Here is a 26,372-nt window from a genome sequence, read left to right as displayed (position 1 = left end):
GCAAGGTATTGGACAGAGGATTGGCTAACTGGTAGAAGGCAGCAAGTAGGGATAAAAGGTTTTATTTTTCTGAATAGAAGCCAGTGACTATATTGGAGATTTGCAGGGTCAGTTTGCAGCCACAACTCTAGGCAATACATTCCTATGTGGACAAAGGAACTGAGAGCATTGTTGCTAAGTTTGCAGATGTGCAAAGATAGATGAAGGGACAAGTAGTGTTGGGGAAGCTGGGAGGCTATAGAAGGACTCGGACAGGCTAGGAAAGTAGTCGAAGAAGTGGCAGATGGAATACAGTGTGAGAAAGTGTAAAGTTAAGCAATTTGATAGGAAGAATAGAGGCATAGATTATTTTCTAAGTGGGGAAAGGCTTCAAATCTGAAGCACAAACTAACTTGAGTATTGTTAAGGATTCCCTTATGGTAAAAATGCAAGTTCAGTTGGCAGTTAGGATGGCAAATGCAATGTTTGCATTTGTTTCAAGGGGAAATACAAGTTCAGAGACATATTGCTGAGACTGGGTAAAGAATTTCAATTTGAAGTATTGAGAGCAGTTTTGGGCCATGTGTTTGAGGAAGGATGTGCTGACATTGGAGCAGGTTTACAAGAATGCTATAAGGAGCAGTTGAGGTCTCTGGGTCTGTACTCTGAATTTAGAAGGATGAGGGAAGATCTGATGGAAATTGAGGAATACTGAGAGGTCTGGAAAGAGTGGACATGGAGAAGACGTTTTCACTAGTAGGGGAGACTATGACCCGAGGGCACAGCCTCAATGAAGAAGCAACCTTTAGAGCTGATATGATGAATTTCTTCAGCCAGAGGGTGATTAATCTGTGGAACTTATTGACTTGGCCTCCATGGCCTTTTACGGCAATGTGTGTATTTAAGACAGAAGGGGAAGGGGATCACAGGTTATTGGAGAAGGCAGGAGACTGTGGTTAAGAAACATATCAGCCATGATCGAGTGGTGGAGCAGACTCATTAGAGTGCCATAATTCTAATCTTACATCTATGGTAGGCTAATCAATAGTGCTATCAAACAGTACTTGTTTAGCAATAGCCTGCTCACTGACTGTCAGTTGGGGTTTCACCAGGACCACTCAATTGCAACCTTATCATACCATATCCGAGGTTCAAACACACAAAAGTTGAACTTCAGAGTTGAGGTGAGAATAACTGCCTTTGATGAAAAGACTGCATTTGAGCAAGTGTAGCATTAAAGTGTGGTAGCAAAACTAGAGTCAGTGGGATTCAGGGGAAAACTTTTGCTTGTTGGAATCCTACCTAGCACAAAGGAGGATGGTGAGCTTTGAGAAGATTTGTAGCTCAGCTTGAGGTTCTGGATGTAGTTTTGCTTGCTCAGCTGGAAGGTTCATTTCCTGACGTTTCTTCATCCTAACATCTTCAGTAGGCCTTCGGGTGAAGCACTGTTGATAATTCCTGCTTTCTGCTTATGTTTGGCTTTCTTTGGGTTGGTGACATCATTTCCTGTGGTGATGTCATTTCCTGTTCTTTTTCTCAGGGGTGGTATATGGAACTCTATCAACAAACACATCACGTTAGACCCCAAACGTATAAACAGAAAGCAGGACTTAGCAACAGTGCTTCGCATGGAGGCCCACTGAAGATGTTACCTGATAGGGAGACTAAACATCTGGAAATGAACCTTCCAGCTCAGCGAGCAAAACTGGATCCACAAAGAAGGATGGGTGTAATTGGTAGAGGTTAGTTATCTCTTGCTAAAGGACATCTTTGCTGGAGTTTTCCTTGGTAATTTCCTATGCCCAACCTCCTTCAGCTGCTTCATCAAGGACCTTCCCTCCATAATAACATTCCAAAATAGGTATATTCAGTGATGATTGCATGATTTTAAGCATTATTCACAACTCTTCAGATATTGAATTACTCCATGTTCAAATAAAGTAATTCCTGGACAATATGGAGGAACCTTGATTATCCAAATATCAATTATCCGAATTTTGGATTATCCAAAGAAGATCTCAAGGTCCCGATAAAACATTACATCAAAGAGGTGTTTCAACACTGATTGATTGAATGAATCTTTTGCTTACAATGATTAAAAATGAACTCTGCTTACTGAAATGCTGCCGAGAACAGTCATGGACATTGATAGGAGCCCAGGCATAGCCTCCAAATTCTCGTGCTCTCGCTCTCTCACACTTTCCTGAGAGTTCTACACAGGGGTGTACCCTGATCTCCCCTTCTCTAGATAATCTCTCCAACGTTGTCCTGTACAGAGCAAAGGTAGAACATGTCAAAAAGTGACAGGTTTTTGAGCAGCATGTAAAATTTGCACCATAAGAATAAGAGCCAGCCATCGATTCTAAAATGAGAGAATCCAACCAGGCCACTTGGACATTAAATGTCATTAAAATCACTGAATCCCCCACAAGAGTTGAGTTACATGCTGCATGACACCTTACTTTCAACCTATTCTCATAGCCATGGTATTTGTATGGTTCTGAAAATGTGTTGCTGGAAAAGCACAGCAGGTCAGGCTGCATCCAAGGAACAGGAGATTTGATGTTTCGGGCATAAGCCCTTTTTCAGGAATGAGGAAAGTGTGTCCAGCAGGCTAAGATAAAAGGTAGGGAGGAGGGACTTGGGGGGGGGGGGCGATGGAGCTGCGATAGGCGGAAGGAGGTCAAGGTGAGGGTGATAGGCCGGAGTGGGGTGGGGGGGGGGCGCGCAGAGAGGTCAGGAAGAAGATTGCAGGTTAGGAAGGCGGTGCTGAGTTCGAGGGATTTGACTGAGACAAGGTGAGGGGAGGGGAAATGAGGAAACTGGAGAAATCTGAGTTTATCCCTTGTGGTTGGAGGGTTCCTAGGCGGAAGATGAGGCGCTCTTCCTCCAACCGTCGTGTTGTTATGGTCTGGCGATGGAGGAGTCCAAGTTAAAGTGTTGAGCCACGGGGTGGTTGGGTTGGTTGGTCTGGGTGTCCCAGAGGTGTTCTCTGAAACGTTCCGCAAGTAGGTGGCCTGTCTCCCGAATATAGAGGAGGCCACATCGGTTGCAGCGGATTCAATAGATGATGTGTGTGGAGGTGCAGGTGAATTTGTGGCGGATATGGAAGGATCCCTTGGGGCCTTGGAGAGAAGTAAGGGAGGAGATGTGGGCACAAGGTTTGCATTTCTTGCGGTTGCAGGGGAAGGTGCCGGGAGTGGGGAGTCACGGAGGGAGTGGTCTTTTTGGAACGCTGATAGGGGAGGGGAGGGAAGTATATCCCTGGTATTGGGGTCCGTTTGGAAGTGGCGGAAATGACGGTGGATGATACGCTGCATATGGAGGTTGGTGGGGTGGTAGGTGAGAACCAGTGGGGTTCTGTTCTGGTGGCGGTTGGAGGGGCGGGGCTCAAGGGCGGAAGAGCGGAAAGTGGAGGAGATGTGGTGGAGGGCATTGTCGATCACATCTGGGGGGAAATTGTGATCCTTGAAGAAGGAGACCATCTGGGCTGTACGGTATTGGAACTGGTCCTCCTGGGAGCAGATGCGGCGGAGACGAAGGAATTGGGAATATGGGATGGCGTTTTTACAGAGGGCAGGGTGGGAGGAGGTGTAGTCTAGGTAGCTGTGGGAGTCAGTTGGTCATCTAGTTCAGTTTTTAGTCAATAGGAACCCCCAAGATCTAGATAGTGGACCATCCAAAGCCTGTCCCCCATTCAGGGTTCAAGTTAGGAGTGCAATGAAATATTCCCCACTTGCTTGGATGAGTAGCGCTCCAACAGCATTCAAGAAGTTTGACACTATCAGAACACAGCAGTGACTGCATCCGCAAACATTAACTTTCTCCACCACCTATGCACAATAGCAGCAATGTACACCATCTACAGGAGGGACTGCAAGTATTCACAGAGGCTCTTTAAACAGCACCTTCCAAACCTGGGCCATAACCCTCTGGAAAGGTAAGGGTAGCAGACACATGGTAAAACACATACTTTCCATTTCCCCTCCAATCCATCCTGACTTCGGAATATTTTAGCTTTCCTTCCGTCTTGCTGGGTCAAAAATCAAGAAACTCTGTCCCTTACAGCACTCAGTGTACCAACACCAAATGTTCTGCAATGATTCAAGAAAGTAGTTCACCAATACTTCTCAAGAGTATCTAGGGTGGGCAATAAATGAGACTGCGATGCCCACATCCAATGATTGAATATTGGATATTGGAATCAAATAGAGATATATCTTAAAAAATTGCACAGGCAGCTTAAATGAATGTAGCAATTTTGAGTGGATGGCTTTAATTATAGAATCAGAATCTGAGAAATGAATAACCAGAGGCATAGATTTAAAATAATTGGTAAAATGATTTGAGTGGAGTTGAGAAATGTTTGCAACTGGAGGGTGGTAGTGGTCCAGAACTCACTGCCTGAAAGTATGGCAGAGACAGAAACCTTTCAAAAATCTATTTAGGTATAGACAAATGCTGTCACCTTCAAAACTGTGAATGAAAAGATGGAAAGTAGTATGAGGCTGGTTTGCTCTTTTAAACCAGAAGAGTCATAACAGATTATTTCTATGCCATAAATCTCTTATTCTAGCATCCAGTGCAGCAGGAGATCATTTGGCCTATTTTGCCTGTGCCAGATCTCTGGTAGAACTGTTCAATTAATTTCATCGCTCAACTCTTTCCTCTTAGTCCTATAATATTTTCTTATAAGTAAGAATCAATTCCAACCTTTGGCATAGAGAAACAAGTTCAAACTTTAAAAAATCTGCCTTTCTATCTATGTGTAATAGTTACAGAAATAAGTTCACATTTGTTACAATTAAGGTGTTTTGATTTTGAATAACTTCATTGAAGAAAACGTATTCTATGAAGAAAGTAAATTGTGAAGCAGTAATTGTTGTTGATACATTAGTATCGTGTACTTTTGCAAATGCTCCTTTTCTATGCCCATATTCGAACCAAGTAATCAATGTTTTTAAATACCAAACAATGTAGAAAAGTATGAGAGTCTAAAATATGAGCTGTTGTCACAGTTATATCACTATTATTGTAAATGGATAAAAATAGGCACTGACCTCTTTGAGAAAAGTTTGTGATAAACTGCTATTTGGTGCTGTCAAACACTGATCAGAAAACCTCAAAACGCCAAAGATCAGTGATTGACGCAGTAGGGACTTGGGATTCTGTGGGCTAGATCTATTTTGAGGTAGCGTTGACAGCCTAGATCATTATTTAACTGAGTTGCAAATTCAGCTGATTTTTCACTCAGCAATGTTACAGATGTACTTAGGTTTAGAGTCTCAGAATCATTTGCATCACTTAAGTATTATCAAAAAATGGGCAGATTTTGATTTAAAAGAAACGTGAAATTGCTCATCTTTGAATAAAAGTGATCGTTTACAAAATCCTTATGCAACTTCCCCTTAATCTCTTAACTAGAATGAAAACTCAAGAGGTTTTGAAAGCTTGAATAGTACAGTGTAGACAGAGGTAGAAATGTAGAACTTGGGAGCAGGTATAGGCAATTTGGCTCGTTGAGTCTGCTCCACTATTAAACATGATCATGGCTGATCCTTTACCTCAACACCTTTATTCCAGCTTTCACCCCATACTTGACACTATTAGCCTCTTGGGATCCTGCCCTCTTGTTCTGGATGCCCAGTCAGGAGAAACATCATCCCTGCATCCAATCTGTCCAGCCCTTTGGAATTTTATGTTTCAGTGAGATCCTCTCTCTTTCTTCTTATTGTCAATAAATATAGGCCCAGTCAACCAAACTTCACCTCATACAACAAATCTGCCATCTCAACAGCCAGTCAATCCTGGTGGCATTCCATTTCTGTCAAGTATGTCTCCTTCAGTTAGGAGACTGAATTTCACAGTATTCCAGGTGTAACTGAAAAATTGGTGCCGTCTGCTGAGAATGAATGCTAAGAAGTCCCACTTGCATGCTGTCACATTACCTTAACGTGAAAGTGCCGATGTGCTTCAGAAAAGCCTAGCTTCTATCCATGGTCTATGCTTTAGTTGCAGAACGCAGCGGTGTAAATGCTGCATGTGATCTGTGAACCAAGGCTGGAGAAGGGTGAATCAAATCAGGATTTCTGTTTTTGATGATCACTTAATGATAACTGCTCAAAAGTTAAAATGTGAATGTTGAAAGACCACTGTCTGAGCTTATACGTAGAGAATAGTTACATTGAATAACCACATTTAGTATTTCGCATAAAACCTAATTCCAAGCACTACTTCAAATATCATGTATTATGTACAGCATTATTTCCGTGATGTTCGTACAATAATAATGATTAACTTGTAGATTACAGCATTCAGTCTCTATCGGTTAGTCTATGGATCACACAGACCCAAGTGTGATTCAAAAGCACCCCAGTGCTGGAAGACCATGGTCACCTTTTGATCTAAAGTCACCGGCTTATCTTGTGTCAGCCACATTTAACTGTGTGTCACAACTCAAATTTTTAATGTATCCCAAAATTCCAGTTTCTGAAAAAGATTCATCTAATTTTGTATCTGATCTTGGAGAGTTAGTAGAGTAAGCTGTTTAACTGTGGATTGCATCACATTCACTGTTATTTGATATCCACACATTAACTTTTTAAGCAGTTATTATTAGATTCAAACCCTGGCTGTTTCTTGCCATATCTTTTCCCAGTCCAGTGGTGCTGAGACTATTTGAGGCATTGAATTGAGCTGAGTCAACATAGATCAGCGACAATGCAGTAGGATAGTTGTTACTAATAAGTAGATTTCAATTGATATGTTTCACATCTTACTCTGAATTGATTAATAATCTTGATTGGTTACTGTAATTTGTTCATCTATCTTGGGGATGATTAGAAAGCAATGCCCAGTTTGGGTTTGAAATGTTTCCATAAGTGCATGGCAGTTTTTGTGTTCTGATGTCATACATGGGAATTAAGCATCTATTTCTATGATGTAATTGCTGGTCTGTGATTTATAAAAATTTGTTGGCAAGTAAATAAGCACATTTTACTTTTTCTCACTTCGTTCTGTAGGTGACAATACGTAGGTACAAGAGGTGATGAGGCTCTGATCAATAATAACTTGTTTTTATCATAAGAATAATAAGAACAAGCAATAAAAATGGCTGAAGTTACTCCCTGGAGTAAATTACTCTTAATTATTTTCATTTGTAAAGTGAAATGGAAGTTATAAAAAGGTTTTAAACATGAGGCAATGTTTGCCCATTATCAAAATACCAGCTGGGTCTGGCAGACAGAAAGTGGACCAGCTGTGTGTGACACTTCATTGTCATTCATTGTGCTCCACTTGCTATAATGGGCTATAATTCACTGATAAGTATATTGCTTCCTGAAATGAACCATATGTGTGAAAATCTCCAAATTTCTGTTGAGGTGATTACTTATTTTTTCCTCTCATTTTAGCTAACAGCAATGTTATGCTGGTTGGAATCTTTCTGCAGTACCAAGCATTTCATTAGCACATTATTTGTCTACAGAATAGTTGGTTGTCCAGAACAGTAAAAATTTAAATTAAAATTGTGTTCCATTTTGATCTATCACTTAGGCTTCTACAACAGCTTTGCTGTAATGGATTTACTTTTAATAGAACTTCATTGGTGCAATCAGCACACTGTAGCAAAGATATTCAACGACAAGGGACCTAATTACTGGGATTGTGAAGCTTTGTAGGCTAATCTGTGCCTGAGTACTGAGCGACCATTTAAGATGCTTGCTGCTTCTGTTATTGAATGGCAAATCTCTGTTGAATACCCTGCTGTATGTCATTCATCTGGAATGAATAGGTGGAAGATGCAAAGCTTTACATATCACTCTTTACAACTAGTTGTTCATTGACTGTTTCAGACAGCATTTTCAAGATCTTTGGTTCACCTACTTGATGAGCCTTTTTAATTTAATGCTTCTTGCTGGGCAAATGCTTATTTTGGACATTGGACCTAATCTCTTTCTGTCATCATGCAATGAACAACTAAATATGTGCAAATTTAATCACGTTAACAGTGAAAATTGCTATATCTCAATATGCCTGAATTTAATTATTTTTTCAAGAATGAGGACTGTTGTTATATTTATTATTCATTCTGTGATCTCTGACCACATTGCAAATGGAATATAACAAGAAGACGTCAAAATGTGTTATACTGCTTGGAAAGAGTAAGTTCGAAGTTTGCTAACCAGCGGCTTGCAGATTTACTTAAATGTCTTCCTGAGGAGAATTTTTAATGTAGCTGCTATGGTCTTTAAAGCATGGCCTAGAAGAGTGATGGGCTTTCAAAGAAATAGAATTTATGGTTTTAAAAAAAGTCAGAACTATGTTAAACTAAAAAACTTGGGCTTGCTAAGAATCTTTGTTCGCTGTAACCAATGCAGTGGTCAAAATGAGCCTTTACCATCAGAAGGCTGTATTTTTTTCGATCCGTTAAACATTCAAGAAGTGTCCTTTGTGGATTAGAAAGTTACTTCTGTAACTTCAGGACAATAGTATTATGAGTTATCATAATGATCTTCACTGCGTTCTTAGGAAAGTGCTTTCTTATTGCAAATCTATTTACGTGTTTAAGGAACTTTTGAGGTTATGAAATATTTATTAGCTTTTATTGATTGAGGAAAAATCATTTAAAAATAAGAATGGACTGGATGTTGCAAAGCTGTTGGGTGTGGTTTTAGTGGGGGTAGTCGTATAGTATAGGTTAGGTGGCTAGCCGACCATCTTCTCACCAATACTAAACTCCCCTACATAATGCAAATGATGATGGGTACTGAAAACTGAGGGTTTTGTCTCCAGCAATATTTTAGCCCAATGCAACAATACTTGTTTTATGCTGATTAACATTAAATAAGAACATAGATGTTGTGGTTTTGAAAAATACAACAGATGTTAATGACAATTACTTATTCTATACATATTACATTTATGGATGCGTCAGTATCTGGGGTAACATAAAGCTATTCTCTCAATAGTGTGTATTGCTTCAATTGATCCTAGATTAGGTGAAGTATGTGACCGTTCTATCCTTGCTATGATATGGTGCTGAGGACAGAGGTGAGGAATTCTGCATCAGGTAACTCCCGCTCCAGTGTGCCCTGTCCCTGTCACCATCTATGTGGCACAAGTCAGGAATGTGGTGGATACTCTTCTCTTGCCTGGAAAACAGCAGCCAGGACAAAACCAGTTACTTGTCTGACACACAATGCAGCATCTTCAATGTTTTCTCCCTTCACCACACAATGTATACCATTTACAAGATGCGCTGTCGTATCTCAATAAGACTGCTTTGGCAGAACCTTCTAAGCCTGCAATCTCTACCATCTAGAAGGACAAGGGCAGCAGATGCATAGAACATTATTGCTACATGCGATTTATTTTCCAAGCTACACACCATCCTTGCCTTGGAACTACATAACTGTTCTTTCACTGTCACTGAGCCAAAATCCTGGAATTTTCTTCCTAATAATACTGGGTATATCTACATACCAAGGACTACAGTGGTTCATATACATATCTCACCATCAGCTCCTCCATGACAATTAGAGATGCACAGTAATTGCTTCCCGGGCCTTTGATGCCCATATGCCATGAATGAGTAAAATTAAAGGAAAGAAAAAGAAACCGACACAGTATGTCAATATGCCTTTGAGATATATTGACATAATGACCTTGAGAAACAAAATCAGTGCCTGCCCACCATATGCTAGTAAATTATGATGAATCAATTGAGTTTTTTTTTAAGCTCAATTGACTGTAATACCCAGAAGTCTATGCCATAAAATGTTGGCTTGTGAGTAACATTCCATTTTTTAAAAAAAAGTTTCAAAAATAGCAGGAAGGAAGAGAGTATTATCTTCGGGGATTGTCTTGGCATTCTCTCATGTGTTATATAGAGAATTAGGCACAAAATTCTATCTGAGTTGCCTAATGATTTATAAAATTTTAGCACAATTTTTAGCTTTTTAAACTCTTATTTATAAAGAAGTTTATTCCACTTTTTTAAAATAGATTTTTGTTTCCAACTTTATCCTGTCAGAATCAAAATACAGTAAACGTTGTGTATGTTTTACAATTGAACTAACAAATTCAGAAATGAAAACTTAACCTTAAATTTTAGTGTTTTAAGAGGAAAGTCATGAAAACCTCAATAAATATTCCTTTTAGTTTTTAATGAAAAATGTAATACTTCATGGTGCTACTTCATGTAGCCTCTATAAATAGTTAATCGTTTTGGTAACACAGAATCTGTGCACTTTACGTATTGTATTTTTACATGCAGTACTTTGTTTGACCACTAGAGAGAAATTGCAGCTTTTATTCATCTGTGCACAATCATGAGTTATGTAATTCTTTTTTTAAGTTTATGTGAACTTATACCATGAGTATCTTGAGATCATTTTGTTTGCTTTGGTTGTGCTATTCTGCCTTTTGAGTACTTAATTCCTGTAGAAATCTATGTCATACTTTGTATTAATCAAATACAGAGTTATGCTTCCCTAAAATAAATGGCCTAAAAGAGTTAAAAATTATTTGTAATTAAGCAAATTGGGAAGAAATTATTTAAACTAATATCTCATCTGATGATAGTAACTTTGGGAGCATTTGATTGTGTTGTTGCTGTCCTATCTTCAGCTTCCAAACTAAGTGCTGCTACTTTTTTCCAATGCTTATGGTATGCCCCTCTCTGAATTCACCGTTGTTATCCTGTCAAACCTCTGTTTTCTTCATTGACAGTAAATTGTGCAGAATTAATGCTGATAATATATAAGAATATGCATGAAGTAGATGCCCCACGTTTGCATTTATATAGTGATCATATTGTTATAAAGGAAGTTGGAGTCTCCCTAGATTTAAATTTGTTGATGGGAGTCTTTTGGGATATTTTGTGTGAAAAAATTCCAATTGTAAATTTGCTTTGTATACATTTAAAATTTTCAACAATGTATTATATTAGTAGCTGGGATTTTCTTTCTGACATGCAGTCAGCTCGACATAATTCATTTAAGTAACCATGATTTCCTCATTTGAAAATACTGAAGCTGGAAAATTTGCTCCTGTCCAGACTCTCCTTTTCCTCTTGTGCATGTGACAGATGGCGCTATGCATCAAGCGATAGCAGCTGAGATTATACATTAATGGAAACTATAGAATGCAGAAATTTGTCCTTTGTGGGATTTAGGACTGAAAAGCCCTAAAATCTTTTTGTGTATATAGTCAATGTTAACTGGCCATGTTAATGCATTTGATTTACAATGAAACTCAATGGCTACATGCCAGAAAACTTTTTTGTAGCTTTCTCAATTAATTTATCACATACGTTGCATTAACCTTTTTTGGAAAACTGTACATATTAAAGCGTTTTTCTTGTAGCATTTGCAGGGATACTTTTGATATTGGTTTTTATTATAGTTGATGGCCTTTATGATGTAGCACACAATCCAGAATTAAAAATCACATAACACCATGTTATAGTCCAACAGGTTTAAATGGAAACACACTAGCTAGTATGCTTCCAATTAAACCTGTTGGACTATAACCTGGTGTTGTGATTTTTAACTTTGTACACCCCAGTCCAACACTGGCATCTCCAAATCATGACAATCCAGAATGTTTTTGTCCCTGCCTATTAGGAAAGATTGCAGGATTGGAGTAACTAGACAAGAATGTACAGGAGCTATTTTACCTTGCCAGGTGTGTTATTTGACATTATTCATGTGTTTCCTGGAAAAGATTAGTTCATGTTCTGATTTTGTATATCAATCTAGCCAACTCCTTTTGGTATGTGCTGTTGTGTTTGGCGAGGGCATTCTAGAAGGAGCTGCAATAGACTCCAACGTTTTTAAATTTATAGATCAAGCTTAAATATCATTCTCTGACATATGGCCTACAGATGTTCATAGATATTATGTTAACTAACATTATTAAATTGCTAATTTCTTTTATATTAGCAAACTTGTCTGAGGTAATTAGTACTTTTAAAATATGATTTTGCATTTGCTAACGAACCATCAATTGATTCTGAATGCGTTTTACTCTGTCAGTATATTTAAATGTCTGTGTTAAGCTTCATTATCTAAATCAAGATAGACAGAAGTGGAACAGTAGTACTTTGAGCAGAACATATTGGTAACATAGTCTTAGCTAATCTGGTTGAATTCCAGTTCACAGGCTTATGACAAAAATCTATGCAGTTGTGAAGATTATTTGATATGATTGTGAAAATTGAGTTTTTTTTAACATTATACATTTTAATATGGAGCATAGTCACTTATTATTTTGGATCTGACCTACTTTAATCCTTTGTAATTCACCTACCGGCATAAAAGGTCCATAGCAGAGTCCATCTTCCTGGACCTACATTCATCCTTGGAACATCAGGATAACAAGGATATGTTCGTCAGGCTCCTAATTATTGACTACAAGTTCACCTTCAACATCATAATTCCAAACAAACTCATCTCTAAACTCTGAGATCTAGGGACTCGGTTCTCTCCTCTGTAAGCGGATTCTCAACTTCCTGACCCGTAGGCTGCAATGGGTAAGACACCTCCACAATAATCCTCAACACTTTGTGCTTAATTTCCTACTCCTTATACAGACACACTAGTGTGGCCAAATTCCACCCATCTCCATTTATAAGTTTGCTGATGATCCTACCATTGGAGATTAGATTTCAAACAACAACGAGACAGAATACAGCAAAGAGATAGAATGCTTAGCGATATGATGTAAAGACAAAAATCTCTCCATCAACGTCAGCAAAATGAAGGAGCTGGTAATGACTTCACAAAGCAGAGTGGAGGGCACGCCCCTGTCTGCATCAGATGTGCTGCTGTGGAGATCATCGAGAGCATCATGTTCCTGGGAGTGATAATCACCAATAATCTGTCCTGGTTTACCCATATTGACATGCAAGTCAAGAAAGCATAACAATGTGTTTACTTCCTTAGGAAGCTATGGAAATTTGGCTAATCCCATAAGTACTCTGACCAATTTTTATAGACGCACTATAGAAAGCATCCTATCTGGATGTATCACAGTAAGGAATGGCAACTGCTATTCCCAAGAGCACGAGAAACTACATAAAATTGTGAACACAGCCCAGTGCATCACAGCCTTCTATCCGTTGGCTCCATCTGTTCTTCCCACTGCCTCGGGAAAGCAAGCAACATCATCAAAGACCCCTCCCAACCCAGTTTTGCACTCTTCCACCCTGTTCATCGGACAGAAGGTATAAAAACTTAAAGATGTGTATGAACAGATTCAACAACAGCTTCTTCCTGCTGTTATCAGACTTTTGAATGGATCTGTCAAATGTTAATTTTGCTCTCTCTGCACTTTCTCTCCAGCTGTAACACCGTATTCTGCACTCTTCTGCTACTCTGATGAACTTTGTATGGTACCACCTGCCTGTACAGCACACAAAATAATGTTTTTCATTGTATCTCTGTACATGTGACAATAATATATCAATGAAATCAGTATATAGATTGCATTGTGCAAGTTAACTTTTGAAGATTTGATATGACTCTAGGAGGAGTATGCTGGAAATCGGCCCCACTATTCCATGAGCCATACCAAATTTGTGAAAGTCTTATTCAATCACCAAAATGATCAATTTGTTTTACTTTATTATTACAAGAACAAAAGAGACTCCCACCAGGTTTACTTCAATAAAGACAAAAATAATTTGTTTATTTGAAAAGTAATTATACTTTAAACATGTGTCAAACTGGTTTTCAACTAAGTTACTATGCAGAGTTAAACTGTATTCTCCCTAATCCTAAAACATAGACATTCCTACATAGAACAAGGCACACTACTCTGCGGAGCAATTATGAGTGGAAAATAGGGAATGTCTGTTGATCAAGGATACAGACTAAAACGGTAATTTACCATAGGTCCTTTTGTTTTTTTGTTGGTGAGATCACGTTGCAGTCGTCTACAGATTGATGGAAGACCTACATTCAGGTAGCAGGTCAGATAGATGTAATTCTTCTAATTAAGTGGACAGTTCAGTTTTCGGAATTTGAGATGAGGGATATTGATTCCTCTGATCTTTCACTGATTCTTCATTTCTTAATCTGATTTTAGTTTAGGGTTAAGCCAGTATAAATATATATAAACTAAGAAAGAAGGAGAGCCTAATAGCATTGGTTCCTTGTAAGCCTATCCACAATTAATCAATTCTTAAGTCTATAGCAAAACATCCAGAGGCTGTTGCTAGGCAACCTTCAGCACTAAGCCCCTTTTTTTTCAAAACTGTCTATCTAGCAATTAAAGTCAATAAATAATCTCTATATCTCTTTCTTTTTGAAAGCTTCTCTCCCGAAGTCTCTTGGCTTTTGTTTTTAAAAGCAAATAAGCTCTTTCTTCTGACCTTTTTGGCTTTCACTTTCTAAAAAAATTACATATTGAAAATCGCATTATTTTCTTGCCTTTTATCTTTGGACAGTGGAGTAAAAACAGTGTTAATCCAAGGAGACTATGTACAGAGATGGCTGCAGTTTTAAAAATAATGTTTACTGGAGAATATTGTTTGCAACTGTCTGCTCTGTGTGTGTGTGTCTTCAATACATATGCATCTTCTTGGGCAACATAGCCTGTATTGTGTGCTTGATCTCATGCACTGTCTTATAAAGTGACTATAGCTTTGAATGTATATCGTTGAGCTGAAAAATTGATGCTAACTCATAATGCATAGGTAGCCGTAATTTGTCATTAGTATTTATTCACTGAACGTGGGGTCGGGGGGGGAGTGAATATGACCAAGTTTAGACCTAAGCATGTATTTTGAAATATCTCCTGTCCCCCCCCCCAAAAAGAGGTTGTCATATAAGCCAGGTTAACTTGGAAATCATGATCTATGAGAATTAAAATAATAAATCTGAAGTTCAATCCCATACATTCCTGATTTTCCAAAAGTTTCAGTACTTTGCACTCTTGGAAAGTATGAAGTGCTTTCCCCAGCTAAGATGAAACTAGTACTTGTCATCTAGAATCTCTCTCGAAAATTGCAAGAACTATAAAGAATCATTAGTAAAACTATAGTAATGTGTCATTTGCTGTTTTTATCTCTTGAAGAATGGTCCACAAGGATTGAAAAGACTAATAAATGAAAATAAATTAACTGTTATCCATCTACTACTGGAATCTCCAGGAAACTTCAGAATTCTTTGGTTCGTCAATTTGTTGTTCATTTCAATTTTATTGTCCAGAATATGTTTTCTGTCAGCGGTGGGAACTCAGTTGTGATGCTGAAACAAACTCAATTTCTTTTCATTTACTTTGTTTAATAAGTCCTGTCCTAAACATCTGATAACTATTAGTAAACAAGTGTACAGTTAAATTCAGTTAGTTATTCTATTGAAGGAACTGAGATAGGGTAGGAGTTTGCAACTGAAAATGTGTTGCTGGTTAAAGCACAGCAGGTCAGGCAGCATCCAAGGGTAGGAGTTTGCCAACAGGTATTGACACTGACTCTGTCATAAATTGTGGAGCCAGCTCATTTTGATGGGCTCATGAATGCATCCGTGCAGTATAAATACAGCTTGCAATGCCTCAGGTAAATGGGAAAGAGGTTAGGAACTTGCTCAGATAAAAGATAGACCCTGAATTGACTATGAAAAATGAAGCTCGAGCTTTGAGTTAGAATGATGAACTTGGAGGAAACAAAGAAATTTGGTACAGTCTTGGGTAGTAAAATCTGCTTCTGCTGAAGAGAGTAATTACAATATCAGAGGACAAGGGCAACCAAGAAAACAATTGAAGATAGCTAGTGTAACAGACAATATCTTTTGAAACTATAATCTGAAATGGAAGTTGGATTGCTAGAATTGAAAAATGAGAGGTTTGCAACCTGAACAAGTTGGACATTCTAGAATGAGTTCCCTGAATGGGGCTGTTAGTCTAGTCACTGCCATTCTGGTGTCTGGCTCTATATGCAGCACTACTAAAGTCAAGGATTGTTCACGTGTAAATGAAAAGTAACTTGGTGATGGGACACCTGCTTCTGTGGGGTTATTTCAGTGGTGACAAGAATAAAGCACGAACCTGAAGAAGCTTTTTCACTACAGTCATTTTTGAGTAGGGGTAAGCATTTCTTACAACATGCCTTTGTTTTTGGACACATACCTGTTTGACCCTGCTGTCGAGGACTGAGCCCAGAATGTGGGAAGAATGCGTTATTTTTGCTGGGCAAACAACATTGTGGCAGACGAGAAACAAAGTGTAATTCTTCTGATACTTGCAGCCTTTTCTGTCATTCAGAGCCTAACGTTACCTGAAGCACCAAATACAAGAACCTTTTCAAAAATTGACTGACACGGTTAAGAAATAAGCCACCTCGAATTCTAAGATTCTGTCACTTTTACTCAGCAATTCGAGAACCAGGGAAATCCCTCCTGGGTTTTTTTGACGAGGTTAACATGATTGGCAGAAGTCTGTGAATTTGATTTAACCCTTAATAAAATGCTTAGAGACTATCTGGTATGCAGGATTAATGACATGACAGAAATGTGCAAAAAAACTTGCTAGCCCAACTGGACTTCAAACAGGCACTACAACTGGTTTTATCATTGGTCAATGGAGCACATAGAGCATATGAGTTGCAAGGTATTCCAATGGAAGTGGATACCCTCACCAGTCTGGCTGAGTTAGGGAACACCATTTGAGTGCAGGCAGTTACATAGCCTCACTCAGGATGTTTCCTGAACAGAGGGACTCTAGGTCAGCCCACAGCAAAACCCCAAAACAAAGTTAAGCATCAGCCAAGTGATTACAATTGTCTTCAGGATCATGACCAGCAAACCACTGTGTAGTTGCTACTAGTATGCAGACCCGAGAGAGTAAAAAGGTCTTACTAAACCTAAATTGAATAAGATAATTCATAGTTGAAAATGTGTTGCTGGTTAAAGCACAGCAGGTTAGGCAGCATCCAAGGAATAGGAAATTCGACGTTTCGGGCATAAGCCCTTCATCAGGAATGAGGAGAGTGTGCCAAGCAGGCTAAGATAAAAGGTAGGGAGGAAGGACTTGGGGGAGGGGCGATGGAGATGTGATAGGTGGAAGGAGGTCAAGGTGAGAGTGATAGGCCGGAGTGGGTGGGGGCGGAGAGGTCAGGAAGAAGATTGCAGGTTAGGAGGGCGGTGCTGAGTTGAGGGAACTGACTGAGACAAGGTGGGGGGAGGGGAAATGAGGAAACTGGAGAAATCTGAATTCATCCCTTGTGGTTGGAGGGTTCCCAGGCGGAAGATGAGGCGCTCCTCCTCCAACCGTCGTGTTGTTATGTTCTGCCGATGGAGGAGTCCAAGGACCTGCATGTCCTCGATGGAGTGGGAGGGAGAGTTAAAGTGTTGAGCCATGGGGTGATTGGGTTGGTTGGTCCGGGCGTCCCTGAGGTGTTCTCTGAAGCGTTCCGCAAGTAAGCGGCCCGTCTCCCCAATATAGAGGAGGCCACATCGGGTGCAGCGGATGCAATAGATGATGTGTGTGGAGGTACAGGTGAGCTTGTGGCGGATATGGAAGGATCCCTTGGGGCGTTGGAGGGAAGTGAGAGAGGAGGTGTGGGCGCAAGTTTTACATTTCCTGTGGTTGCAGGGGAAGGTGCCGGGAGTGGAGGTTGGGTTGGTGGGGGGTGTGGACCTGACGAGGGAGTCACGAAGGGAGTGGTCTTTGCGGAACGCTGATAGGGGAGGGGAGGAAAATATATCCCTGGTGGTGGGGTCCGTTTGGAGGTGGCGGAAATGACGGCGGATGATACGTTGTATACGGAGGTTGGTGGGGTGGTAGGTGAGAACCAGTGGGGTTCTGTCTTGGTGGCAGTTGGAGGAGCGGGGCTCAAGGGCGGAGGAGTGGGAAGTGGAGGAGATGCGGTGGAGGGCATCGTCGATCATGTTTGGGGGGAATCTGCGGTCCTTGAAGAAGGAGGCCATCTGGGCTGTGCGGTGTTGGAACTGGTCCTCCTGGGAGCAGATGCGGCGGAGACGAAGGAATTGGGAATATGGGATGGAGTTTTTACAGAGGGCAGGGTGGGAGGAGGTGTAGTCCAGATAGCTGTGGGAGTCAGTCGGTTTATAGTAGATGTCTGTGTTGAGTCAGTCGCCTGAGATAGAAATGGAAAGGTCTAGGAAGGGGAGGGAGGAGTCTGAGACAGTCCAGGTGAATTTCAGGTCGGGATGGAAGGTGTTAGTAAAGTTGATGAACTGTTCAACCTCCTCGTGGGAGCACGAGGCAGCGCCGATACAGTCATCAATATAGCGGTGGAAAAGGTGGGGGGTGGTGCCAGTGTAGTTGTGGAAGATGGACTGTTCCACATATCCTACGAAGAGACAGGCATAGCTGGGGCCCATGCGGGTGCCCATGGCAACTCCTTTAGTTTGGAGGAAGTGGGAGGATTGAAAAGAGAAGTTATTCAGGGTGAGGACCAGTTCAGTCAGTCGAAGGAGGGTGTCAGTGGAAGGGTACTGGTTGGTGCGGCGGGAAAGGAAGAAGCGGAGGGCTTTGAGTCCTTCGTGATGGGGGATGGAGGTGTACAGGGACTGGATGTCCATCGTGAAAATAAGGCGTTGGGGACCGGGGAAGCGAAAATCCTGGAGGAGGTGGAGGGCGTGGGTGGTGTCCCGAACGTAGGTGGGGAGTTCTTGGACTAAAGGGGACAGAACCGTGTCAAGGTATGCGGAGATGAGTTCGGTGGGGCAGGAGCAGGCTGAGACAATGGGTCGGCCGGGGCATTCAGGTTTGTGGATTTTGGGCAGGAGGTAGAACCAAGAGCGTATCCAGGAAAGTTCATACCCTAGAAAGTCCAGCTACATCTGGTTAGGAACAGTTAGATTGCTTAGCAACATCAAAATCAGAATAAGTCAAGACAAACATCTGGTTAAATGGTCATCCAGATCTCATGAAGGTTGATTGCAGAAATTTGCTCTGACTTCCAGCCCTTAAGTTTGTGCAAGACCTTGGCTGTACTGAGAATCTATACTGGGATCCTTTACAGATTAAGGATACAACTTTGGTTCTGGTCTCTAATGAAAAGCAGCAAATTCAGTTACCAGTGATTGTAATGAAAGGTTAGGACCCAAGCTTAATAGGGTGAAATTGACTGAGAGATTGACCTAGATTGGTGCAACATTTTTCAATTAGAAAATGGCTGCCTGCATGAAACACTAATTAAATACCTGGAAATCTTCCAGGAAGGTCTAGGGACTATCAGAGGAGTGGAAGCCATTTTGCATGTTGACCAGGAAACAATTCCGTGATTCTGCAAAACTTGCCCAGTGGCACTTGCCTTATGGGCAAAAGTAGAGGCAGATATCTGAAGGCTCGAAAATGAAGGAATCAAACCAGTCCAATTTGCAGAATGGGCAGCACTGGTCAAACTGATTTTGAAGCCCAGTGGGTCAGTTCACCTTTGTGGGGATTTTAAGCAAATCGTAAAGCATTTCTTGCAGCTGAATAAATACCTTGGTTATTTATTGCTTGGTTAGAGGTTTTATAACAAAGCTGACAGGAGGACTGTCCTTCACGAAGCCAGACTCACTTGCAATTGCTATTGGATGAGGATTCCTTGAAGTATGCTACAATTAATACTAATAAGGATTTGTACCAATATACAAGACTGCCATTTGGGGTATCATGGACGATGGAAGAACATTTTGCAAGGTTTACGTCCGATTGCCATTTATGCAAATAGATGACATCCTGATAATGGAAAACTAATAAGGAGCACTTAAGGAAATCTGAATATAATCCTAAGGTATATTCAAGGCAGGCATTCATCTGAGAAAGGAGAAATATATGTCCCAGGTCCCCCAAGTGACTGACTTGGGGTACAGAGTGGATAAGACCAGATTACACACTTTAGAAGATAAAGTGAGGGTGATCAAAGGTGCCCTAGTTACTATGTCTGTCCAGGAGCTTAGGTCATTTCTTGGGCTGGTAAATTATTATGGAAATTTTATACATGACCTGGCATCTATGCTGACACCTTTTGCATCAACCTCTTTTTAAAAACTGATCAGGCCTGGAAATGGTCTCATAGACAAGCCTCAGCCTTCAAATGAAGTAAAAAAACAGCCATCATCTCTAAGGTGTAGGCAGACTATGATCCCAGAAAAGATCTGGCTTGACATACGATACCTCCCTGTAGCATATCGGGATGGTATTAGCTCATAAATGGCCCAGTAGCTTATGCACCAGGATTTTGGCTAATGATGAGTGTAAATACACCCAGATAGATAAAGAAGGATTGGCAGTCATGTCTGGAGCCAGGGACTTCCACCAATATCTTTTATAGACAAAAACTTATCATGATCACGGACCACAAGCCCTGCTTAAAGAGGATATGGCCCATTACTTCAGGCTGCACTTAAAAGTGGGCTCTACAACTAAGAGCTTATAATTACAACTTGGAACACCGTCCAGGAGGCTGAGTAGCAAATGCAGATGCGTTGAACCACCTCCATTAGCAGATGCACCACTGGTGGTACCTCCAATGGAAGAGTTTGTAAAAATATTCAATTTTCCGGACATGCTCCCAGACACAGCTGACAATATCAGACAATGGACATAGAAAGATCCAGTCCTTTCCAAACTGAAACAATGGTATTGATTGAGGAAACCAAAGGACCATCTCAACTGGAATTGAAATATTTTGGATGTGGAGAGATCTGCTCACAGTGCAGGGTGCCATATTGTTAAGAGGAGCAAGAGTAATTGTCCTGAGCAAAGGTTGCCATCAAATACTGGCTGCATTTCACCAGGGCTATCCAGGGGTCACCAAAAAAGAAGATATGTCTAGTAGGCAGGCTTGGACACAAACATAGCTGCATTGGTGGGGCAGTGCCCAGAGTGTTGTCAAGGACAAAAATTACCGTTATAAACTCCCTGACCTCCATTGGAATGGTTGGGTAAACCTTGATTTGGGTGCATGTTTACTGTATAGGTCCTTTCATGGGCTCAATGTTCGTCATTGTCGATACCCGCTAAAGTGGTTGAATGTGCACAGGTCCATTTGAGAAACACTGGGATGACGATAGAAAACCTGAGTGCATCTTTCTCAATACAAGAGTCCTGGAAATGCTGGTCACAAATAACAGGCTAGCAGGGAATTTGATTATTTCTAAAAGTCGAATGGGATTCAACATATAAGGACTGCTCCATTTTACCTATCGTCCAATGACCTGCAGAAAGATCTGTCCAAACCTTGAAGGTTGGATTGAAGAAACAAGGTGCCAAGCCGTCGCTGTCCTTGTTTGAATTCAGGGCCACACTCCAATGAACTAAAGGATAGCACCAGCAGAGTTGCTAAAGGGTAGAAGACTCTGCACCAGGTTCAGTCTGGTCTCCCCAGACCTGTTGGGGACGGTGAAACAGCATGAGAAACTCCAATGCTGGCCTCAAGACACTGCCAAATGAGAGGGAGAGTTTGATATAGGAAATGAAGTTTTGTGTAAGAATCACCAAAACGGCCCCTCATGGGTAAGAGGCAAAGAACATAGAACATTACAGCGCAGTACAGGCCCTTCGGCCCTCAATGTTGCGCCGACCTGTCATACCAATCTGAAGCCCATCTAACCTACACTATTCCATGTACGTCCATATGCTTGTCCAATGATGACTTAAATGTACTTAAAGCTGGAGAATCTACTACCGTTGCAAGCAAAGCATTCCATACCCTTACTACTCTCTGAGTAAAGAAACTACCCCTGACATCTGTCCTGTATCTATCACCCCTCAATTTAAAGCTATGCCCCCTCATGCTCACCGTGACCATTCTTGGAAAAAGGCTCTCCCTGTCCACCCTATCTAACCCTCTGATTATCTTATATGTCTCTATTAAGTCACCTCTCAACCATCTTCTCTCCAACAAAAACAGCCTCAAGTCCCTCAGCCTTTCCTCGTAAGACCTTCCCTCCATACCAGGCAGCATGCTAGTAAATCTACTCTGCACCCTTTCCAAAGCTTCCACATCCTTCTTATAATGCGATGCCCAGAACAGTACACAATACTCCAAGTGCGGCCGCACCAGATTTTTGTACAGCTGTAACATAACCTTATGGTTCTGAAACTCGATCCCTCTATTAATAAAAGCTAAAACACTGTATGCCTTCTTAACAACCCTGTCAACCTGGGTGGAAACTTTCAAGGATCTGTGTACCTGGACACCGAGATCTCTCTGCTCATCTACACTACCAAGTCAATTTTACCATTAGCCCCAGTGCTTTGCATTCCGGTTACACCGACCAAAGTGAATCATGTCACACTTGTCCGCATTAAATTCCATTTGCCACCTCTCAGCCCAGCTCTACAGCTTATCTATGTCTCTCTGTAACCTACAACATCTTTCGTTACTTTCCACAATTCCACCGACCTTAGTGTCGTGTGCAAATGTACTAACCCACCCTTCTATGCCCTCATCCAGGTCGTTTATAAAAATGACGAACAGCAGTGGACCCAACACCTATCCTTGCAGTACACCACTGGTAACTGGACTCCAGGATGAACATTTCCCATCAACCACCACTTTCAGCAAGCCAATTACTGATCCAAACTGCTATATCTCCCACAATCCCATTCCTCCGCATTTTGTATAGTAACCTACTGTGGGGAACCTTATCGAACGCCTTGCTGAAATCCATATACACCAGGCGTGATCGATGCAAGGTCATTACCCATTTGATGTATAACGTTCGGGTGGGTGTGACGATCCTGAGTAAGCATATAGACCAAATGAAAACTGTGAATTTTCGAATAATGTCGGAACAAAATGTGTCCTGCCCCTCAGAACAGTCAGAAATGCTGCCAGAGCATGGGGGTTCACTACCTTGATCAAATATTTGCCAAGTCCTCTGAATCAGAGAGAGACATGACAGAAATAGACATTTTTGCCATCAGAAGAAAATGAAGTTCTGCCGAGGCACTCCTGGTGTAAGAGGTGAACTCTCGTGCATTACGTGTCACATGTGTCTGACGTCGAATTGGACAAACCTGATCTGGTGCTAAAATGTCCCAGGAGGCTCTCCAAGAGAAAGGATCGGTCTATGGCTGTGGACTTGGAGGTGAGGGATGTAGTGATTGTGGTGAGGTCAGCTAGTTGGACTACATCGAGTAAGGGTTCCCTGATTGGGGCTGTTAATCTGTTCCAATCAGGGAGTCATGGCTGACATATCTGAGATATAACTGACACTCATTGATAACCTATCTCTGTGTACAGTCAAGGGCTGTTCATGGGTAAATAAAAGGGTGACTTAGTGAAAGGACACTGCCTGTGTGGAATTATTTCGTAGTGTGTTTCAAAATAAGTGCTTGGATGGAAATGATATGAGCATAGGATGAACAGGGAGTGCATTCTGATTTCTTGATTTCTACTCAACAATAATGTTTTTGTATTCATGCCTTGGCTTCTGTAAAACTAGTAATGTAGTGCTAACCAAGACTTAGCAGATAATGGCAGGAAACCTACAAATGAGCCCTGGAACAAAAAAAAAGAGTGCACTTCATTTTCCATGCAGATTCAAATATTTCATGCTGTCAAAATAATTTAATAAACTCCAACCTGGTTAAAAGAACTTGCATTTATACAAGTCTGCACAGGTGTGACTGTATATACATTGTCTTTTTTACATTCCTCTGATGGGTCAGTTATTCAGTTTACAGACATGAAGAGCTCTCTAATCATTATAAATATTTCAGACAAAATAATATTTCTTTCAAAATAGTCACCTGCTGTGAATTGTTTTTCCTCTGCTGATGAAATTTAGTAGGATTTCATCTAGACTCTATTGTGTAAGCCTGAAGAAAGTGAGGACTATGGATGCTGGAGATCAGAGTCGAAGAGTGTGGTGCTGGAAAAGCACAGCCGGTCAGGTAGCATCCGAAGAGCAGGAGAATTGACATTTCATGAATAAGCTCTTCAGACTGAGAGGGTGGCCCAAGGGGCCTGAGAGATAAATGGGAAGGGGATGGGGCTGAGAGGAAGGTAGCTGCAGGTTTGATAGGTCGGAGAGGAGAGTGGAGTGGAGCAGATAGGTGGGAAGGAAGATGGATAGGACAGGTCAAGAGGACGGTGCTGAGTTCAAAGCTTGGATCTGGGATAAGGTAGTAGAGAGGGGAAATGAGGAAACTGCTGAAATCCACATTGATCCCCTGTGGTTGGAACGTCCCAAGGCAGAAGATGACACAGCTTATTGTCAGTCAGTATGTAGGCAGCTTATTGTCAGTCAGTTTTTAATCCATAACTGTGATAGCCAAGTGTGTGTGTGTTATTTTTAATTAATTTTGAAAGAAAGTCTAGAAATTTTATCAACATAATTTTTTTTGTTTATATCAGTGCTAAGCTGATACTACTTTGTTTTCTTTCCATGTAGCTAAAGTTGGTAACATTATGGAACAGTCAGTGGGAAAGTTGGTGGAAAATGGTGAAGCATCTCAAGTACTGATGCCTCTTTCCTGTAATGTGATTAGATTGTGATTGTGTTTTTTTCATGATAAACTTTCCACTGTTTTATTCAATCTTTTCAAATGTTAGGTATGATTTAACAGAGAATTAAATTAGGTACTTACCCCTCGACCTGACTTTAGTAGAGAGCGCACATTGGCAGTTTAACTTGATAGTTTCCAAATTCATTAATATCATTATGTAGATTAAAGATCTATTACACAATGAGCTTTAGAATATTAGACGCTATAATGATATGTCAGAGCTCGATATTTTTGTTTGTGATGAAGTGACTGACTTTAATGATTTTTGACCAAAGTACTAGGATTGTTTACTATGTGGTTCAAAACCATCTCTTTTGAGTTCCAAGTCATTAATATCTATAGCAGAATATATGGAGCAGCTTACTATTATTTAACCATGAACTGATTGTGTCATTATTGTGACAGCAGCACTTGAAGTCTACTATGTAATTACTACGCTTGTGTTTGTGGAATTAAATAAACTATACTATCTTGATACTTTAATCAAAATGCTGTGAAACCTGGATATTTATACCACTACTTGAAACAATTTAAAGCTTACCATGTGCTTAATAAATGTTAACAATACACTAACAAGTAACAGTATTTAATGTCAGTCTCCTGAGAGGGAAAGAATCTTGTTGGTTTACTGGAATTTTATTTTTCTTGTTTTGCAGCGATTTGTGAGAAACATGGAGACTGGACAGAGTTTCTAATTCAAGATTTGACTGGTGCAAGGACAGCTCCAGCAAACCTTCTGGAAGGGGTAATCTTCGAAACATGTTCATAAAATAGACCTAAACAGCGTGTATATGTTTTAAAACATTGCATACTTGGTTTTAAGCTTATAGAAAGAAAACACATTACATTTTCAGTATTTTCTGTTCAGTTTACTATTATCTGAAGTCCATATTGCAAATGTAAGAAATAAAGTGCAGAATATAGTGAAAAGAAAAGTACATAAGTGCATGCAACATCTTGTGCTGTCCTTTTACTGAAAGAATAAAAAGATTAGTTCATTTTTCTGAAATTTGTTTTATTTTCTTTAATTTTCAACAGCCACTAAGAGGGAAGAATGCTGTGGACCTTATTACCCCAAAATCTCTTATTGAACTTCAGGATTATCAAAATCCTTTTCAATACTGGATAGTCCGTGTCATTGAGAATGTTGGCGGCAGATTATGCTTGCGTTACGAAGGTTTGAATGATATTGAAAAACATGACCAGTGGTTGTTTTATCTGGACTATAGACTTCGGCCGGTGGGATGGTGCCAGGAAAACGGCTGCAAGCTAGATCCACCCACAGGTGAATATTGCAAGTCTGGAAATGAGAAATTGAATGATTGTATAGAAAGTATTCAGTCGATTAAATATGCTGCTGAATTATGCATGTAATGTGCACCTCACAGCACTAAATCCTGTGTATATATGCTGAAAAGTAGATCAGTGGCACCGTAGACAAATGATGAGCCTTCCCAGTTTAAACAAAAATGTACATTGTTTTCTTCAATTGGAAAGCTAATTTGTGTTCTGGCATCTCAGTCTGCATTGTTTTGAACTTGTGGGATGGTAGATATTGCAATATCTGGAGGTGTAAAATTAATGTAAATGGTAAAATATTTGACATTAATTAATGGAAAGCTGATTCAGCTAATGGATTTTGATTAACATTTCTTTTCACATCTAATCAACAATTTAGATTATATTAAAATGCACATACACATTGCAAATTACCTTGTACAGAAGTCATATCAACCAAACATTTGATTACAATGCAACATTTCTTCAAGGGACAATTGCGTACATCAGTAATCAATAAGTTGCATATTGATTTTACTAATGGATTATTCCTGATGAAGGGCTTATGCTCGAAACGTCGAATTCTCTATTCCTGAGATGCTGCCTAACCTGCTGTGCTTTGACCAGCAACACATTTG

General features: G+C 40.4%; 1 protein-coding gene across 2 annotated transcripts in view; it reads left to right on the top strand.

Annotated features, from left to right (window-relative positions):
• The window catches only part of sfmbt2 (Scm like with four mbt domains 2), a 214,939-nt gene that overhangs the window by 72,606 nt on the left and 115,961 nt on the right, over window positions 1–26,372 (top strand). For both annotated transcript variants that reach the window (XM_060842636.1, XM_060842635.1), the window contains 2 exons: window positions 25,113–25,201; window positions 25,495–25,741. In XM_060842636.1, the coding sequence (XP_060698619.1) occupies window positions 25,113–25,201; window positions 25,495–25,741 (336 nt within the window). The remainder of the gene's footprint in view (window positions 1–25,112; window positions 25,202–25,494; window positions 25,742–26,372) is intronic.

The sequence above is a fragment of the Hemiscyllium ocellatum genome, chromosome 23, assembly GCF_020745735.1.
Source record: "Hemiscyllium ocellatum isolate sHemOce1 chromosome 23, sHemOce1.pat.X.cur, whole genome shotgun sequence".
Classification (NCBI taxonomy): Eukaryota; Metazoa; Chordata; class Chondrichthyes; order Orectolobiformes; family Hemiscylliidae; genus Hemiscyllium; species Hemiscyllium ocellatum.
This window is presented reverse-complemented; position numbering and strand designations above follow the sequence as displayed.